At 37.9% G+C, this 5,332-nt stretch overlaps 1 protein-coding gene across 1 annotated transcript in view; it reads left to right on the forward strand.

Moving 5' to 3' along the window:
- The window catches only part of ctr9 (CTR9 homolog, Paf1/RNA polymerase II complex component), a 17,058-nt gene extending 13,241 nt beyond the window's left edge, over positions 1-3,817 (forward strand). Inside the window, exons 19-23 of the mRNA XM_016235090.1 lie at positions 225-501; positions 583-734; positions 1,440-1,536; positions 1,625-1,737; positions 3,107-3,817. Coding sequence (XP_016090576.1) covers positions 225-501; positions 583-734; positions 1,440-1,536; positions 1,625-1,737; positions 3,107-3,503 — 1,036 coding nt within the window. The 3' untranslated portion in view covers positions 3,504-3,817. The remainder of the gene's footprint in view (positions 1-224; positions 502-582; positions 735-1,439; positions 1,537-1,624; positions 1,738-3,106) is intronic.
- Positions 3,818-5,332: the final 1,515 nt, after the last annotated feature.

Genomic DNA, 5,332 nt, shown 5'->3' on the forward strand with positions numbered 1-5,332 from the left:
ATATATATATATAATGTTTCATTTTTAAATGATCTAATAATTTTATTTTTACCAAATATATATTTATTTTCTTTTTAAAATATGTTTGATATATTTTATATATATTTGTATAAATTATACGTACAATTTTTTTCTTTTTTTTTTTTGGGAGGCTATTGAATGACGTAAGAGGGAATAAATGATGACAGAATTGAATAAGTTTAAATGTATGTTTTCTCTTTCAGGCAGTGCTCTGATTTGCTAAGCCAGGCTCAATACCATGTGGCCCGAGCTCGGAAACAAGATGAGGAGGAGAAGGAGAACCGTGCCAAACAGGAGCAGGAGAGAGACCTACTGCGGCAGCAGGTGCTGAAAGAACAGGAGGAGAGGAAGAGCAAAGAGGCCGAGGAGCAGAAGAAGCTGCTCGAGCAGAGAGCCCAGTATGTGGAGAAGACCAAGAGCCTGCTCAACTTCTCAGAGACCATGAAAGCAGCAGCGAAGAAGAAAGGAGGCAGTGGAAGGGTGAGTTTAAGCACTTCAACGCTCTTTTTCACACCCGTCTTTTTAAAATGTAATAAAATGTTCATGTACTTTTTTATTTAGCGCAAGAAAGGAGGCGACTTTGATGACTTTGTCAATGATGACTCTGATGAGGACCTGCCAGTCAAGAAAAAGAAGAAGAAAGCTGGGAGTGGCAGTGAAGTTGAGGATGCCGAGGAGGATGGAGAGAAGAAACCCCGTAAAAAGAGGAGGAGGTAAACATTAGTGAAAACATAGCCACTGAATTCATGAGGAATTCAGGAACTCCGTTATTTTAGTATAATTATAGTTTAGTAATATTTTGGAATTTACGATTATTCAGTTTTCATTTTTAGTCATTTTATATTGTGCTTTTGTCATTTTAATAATTATTAATATGAATTAATAATAATTTCAGTTTTTTTTTTTTTTTTTTTTTGGTTCAGCTTAAACTAAATGAAGATTAGAAATGTTGCCTTGACAACTAACTGAAAAAAGTTTCTCATCTATTTTATTTCAGCTTTCAATTAACAATTTTTAATAGTTTTAGTTAACGTCTCCAATAGTCTTCAGTTCAGAGGATCATGATGCATTTACATATCTTAATTTGTAATTTTTATATATCATGTATTATATAATTATGTAATGAGATTATATAATATGTAATAATTATATTATATATATATATATATAATAACATTTTGTAATGAAATATGGGCACAGTTTTGTTTTGGCCAAATTGTGAGCTAGTGTACCTTTTTTTTTTTTTTGCATCAATTTAAATTATGAATTACATAAATTAAGTTATCAATAAAATATATGTAAATTATTATTTATTAAAATGATATAATATAATTTTTCTGAACACCTGATTGTAGTTAAAAACGGGTTTATTCTGAGTCAGGTTGAGTTTCAGTGTGTTTCTCTTGTTGTTTCCTCAGACCGGCTAAAAGAGAAGATGAAGGTTCAGATGATGAGGAAGGAGGTTCAAGGCCTAAAAAGCAGCGCAAGCCCAGAGAGCGCAAGAAGAACGAGAAGGTACCAGTGCTCTGAGCACTTAACATGAAAGTTTTACCTGTATGGTGAGATTTAGTTCTAATTGCATTTCTCTTCTTTTTTTTTTAAGTACAAGCCGGAGCGCATGCCGCCTTCTCTGAAAGGGAAGATCAAGTCCAAGGCAATCATTTCATCCTCTGATTCCTCCTCCGATGAGGATGGCCTGAAAATAGCAGAAGACAGGTGAGAGACGTCACTTGAGTTCACTTAAAGTTGGCATGAGCTGGAATCTATTTTGTAAATGCATGTTATAGAACTTATTGTGAACCATTCATCCATTCGTTTCTGGATCTTCCAGTGAAACGACAGACTTCTCTTTGGTGATTTTTTAAAATTTAATTTAATTTATAATTTTTTTTATTTTATTATATTATATTTTATTTGATTTTACACTTTTTTCGTAAACATTTACATAGACTCCCTAGCATTTCCTGGACCCCAGTTAGAAAAACCCTGATCTATTTATGTTGTAAAAAATAACTAAAATATTATTTATTTGTAATCCGTTAAACCACTAATTGCTTCTATTGTCCTCATTTGTAAGTCGCAAAAAATGTAATATAATGTTAATGTAAATAACAAAACTAATTTGAAAATTTAAAACAAGCCCCAAATCAAATAAATAAGTAACACAAATAAAATAAATCTCTTCATATAAACAAAATAAGGCTTTGTCTGTGCTCTTTCCATTTAAAATTAGAGGCAACCACTGCATTTTAATCATGATCCAAAGAAAGATGCTGCATACATGCAACATGAGCAGTTTTTAATCTAAATTTTAATCTAAAATATACATAAAATATCTGCATGAAACGGAAACACCAGACGAGCTGAACGAGACGCAGATTCACTCTCTGCCAGCAGGTGGCACTTAAAGTGTTTTCTTGGTTTCCGCTGTAAGCAAAGCAGCGCTGCACTTATGAACTTAATATGCATTATACAGAGGCAAGATGAAAAGAAAAAAACCATCGAAACTTTTCTAAAGACAGTAAGTTCCCCTCAGACATGCATTCATATAAACTCATACCCCTAATTGAATTGCGATTTGTTTAGCATCTCAACCGATTTGAATCGTCACATATTTGAATCGATTTTCAACCGGCTCGCGGTTAATCGTTACATCCCTAGTTACATTGTATTACATTTTTTCCCCCGTCGTATCATAGTATTGCTATAGTACTTCATTCATTCAGTCATTTATGTACTCTATTTTAATTTTTATTTATATACATTTTTTATTATATTTATTTATTGTTTTTTTCTTACACTTTTTCTGCACTTGCGCTTTTTCCCTTGTGGTCATCTAGTTTGAAATACCCTTATTTAGTCTTAAAAGCTCATGTTCATCTGCCTCTATTTTTGAGTGAAACACCCACATCTCAAAATCTAATCAACAGCCGATGCATAGAACCAAGTCCCCACCCTACGTTGTTTTCTTTTACCATAACCTGTTACTCTAGGATGTACGTCACAATACGGAAAACAACATATGCTGCAACTTCTGTTTCATTAAGAATTTATTTATTCCTTAAATTGTCTGTTTTATGTCCAGAAACCCCAGGGACAGCGGCTCTGGTTCAGACAACGACGAAGGCCACAGGAAACGCATTGCTTCCGACAGCGATTCCAATGAGGAGCGTAACCAATCAGGCAGTGAGGCCGGCAGCCCCCAACGCTCTGGAAACTCAGACGAGGATGAGTCTGGCAGCGAACGCCCGGTGAAGCGGAGGAGACCACAACAGCAGTCCGACTCGGAGCAGTCAGACAACGAGAGCAAGAAGAGCCGCTCTGAAGGGTCTGAGGATGAGTCTCAGGCCAGATCTCCAGCCGCCGCTTCAGATCGAGGCTCAGAGAACGAAGGCTCTCCGCAGAGGTCTGATAACGACTCTGAGCTGGAGGGGTCCAACAATGAAGCCTCCAACAGAGGATCTGATGATGACAGTGACTGAGTTGCTGACCGTTCGGTCGGTTGAGGGGGGAAAAAAGCCTTTGTTGTTGTAATGTAATGTTCAGATCATAGTGCGTAGTTAAGTGTCTTCCTGGATAATGTTTCTCGGATTTTACACAATGTCTTTGCTTTTATTTTTCAAAAATGAGAATGGTGTTTTCTGTTCAGTCTTTTGAGTAAGAAATGTTCAAAACCTCTTTAGCAGGCATTACAGCATATCATGTGCTCCGTAGTCTAAAGGGACAATCACACGCTGTGATTCAGAGTTGGTGTACAATATGAAATACCTTTTGAGTAAAAAATATTTTGAAACATTTTTCTAATTTGTATTGTATCCTGGTTAGTGATGTGTTTCGAATATATATATATATATATATAAACACACACACACTCACCCACTGGCCAGTTTATTATTAGTACCAAGTTGGACCTCCTTTTGCGTTAAACTCTTTGTGGCATAGATTGAAGGTGCTGGAAACATTCCTCAAAGATTTTGGTCCATATTGACATGAGAGCATTACGCAGTTGCTGCAGATTTGTCGGCTGCACATCCATTATATGAATCTCCCGTTCCACCACATCCCAAAGGTGCTCTACTGGATGCAGATCTGGTGACTGTGGAGGCCATTTGAGTATAACGAACTCATTGTCATGTTCAAGAAGCCGAGTTGATTTGAGCTTTGTGACCTGACGCGCTATCCTGCTTGAAGTAGCTATCACCAGATCGATACACTGAGGGTGAACATGGTCACCAACAACACTCAGGTGGGTTGTGGTGTTTAAACAATGCTCAATTGGTTCTAAGGGTCCCAAAGTGCACCAAGAAAACGTCCCCCACACACCATTACAGCACCAGCAGCCTGAACCGTTGATGCATGGCAGGACGGATCCATGCTTTCATGTTGTTTGTACCAAATTCTGACCCTGCCATCTGAATGTCTCCGCAGAAATCAGCATACTTTTTAGACCAGGCAACCTTTTTCCAATCTTCTGTTGTCCAATTTAGGTAAGCCTGTGTGAATTGTAGCCTCAGTTTCCCATTCCTAGCTGACAGCAATGGCACCAGGTGTGGTCTACTGTTGCTGTAGCCCATCTGCTTCAAGGTTCAATGTCAATGTTATAGGTGAAAACCCAAATCTATGTATATTTTGCAAGACCCCCCTTTCCATTAAACATACACTTCTTGCTCAATAGAGGATAAAGGGAACACTTAATCATTACAGTATAACACCAAGTCAATTAAACTTCAGGGATATCCGTCTGTCCAGATAGGAAGCATAAGTGATTGTGACTCAGTTTTACCTGCTTTTTACAACAGGTGCACTGGAGAGGCAAAAGCAAGACAACCCCCAAAAAGTGAATGATTTTACAAGTGGTGGCCACAGTCAATTGCTCTCTCCTTATCCCTCCTGACGGATTTATCTCTTGTCTTGTTAATGTCCTTCTCACTACTTGTTCCATGAGGTAGTATCCGCAAACCAATCAGGTTGCAGTTAGTCCAGCTTCTCCAGGATGGCACATCCATACGTGTTGTTGCGAGGTTTGTTGTACCTCCCAGGACAGTTTCAAGAGCATGGAGGAGATACCAGGAGACGGGCCGTTACGAGGAGAGCTGGACAGGAACATAGGGCAATAACACAGCAGCAGGACTGATAGGGTCCGGCTGCAGACATGCACTTGCATTTTCAGACTTGCACTCTCAGACACCTGCACTTCCGCGAGTGACGTCACTTGCAGTCTTTTTTATTGTATTTAATTGATTAATTATTTTTTTTATTGAATCTCTCAACATTTTACACAAGTAGCCAGTTGGTGAAGACAAGAAAAAAA

This window comes from Sinocyclocheilus grahami, unplaced genomic scaffold (assembly GCF_001515645.1).
Source record: "Sinocyclocheilus grahami isolate Dianchi unplaced genomic scaffold, SAMN03320097.WGS_v1.1 scaffold462.1, whole genome shotgun sequence".
NCBI lineage: Eukaryota > Metazoa > Chordata > Actinopteri > Cypriniformes > Cyprinidae > Sinocyclocheilus > Sinocyclocheilus grahami.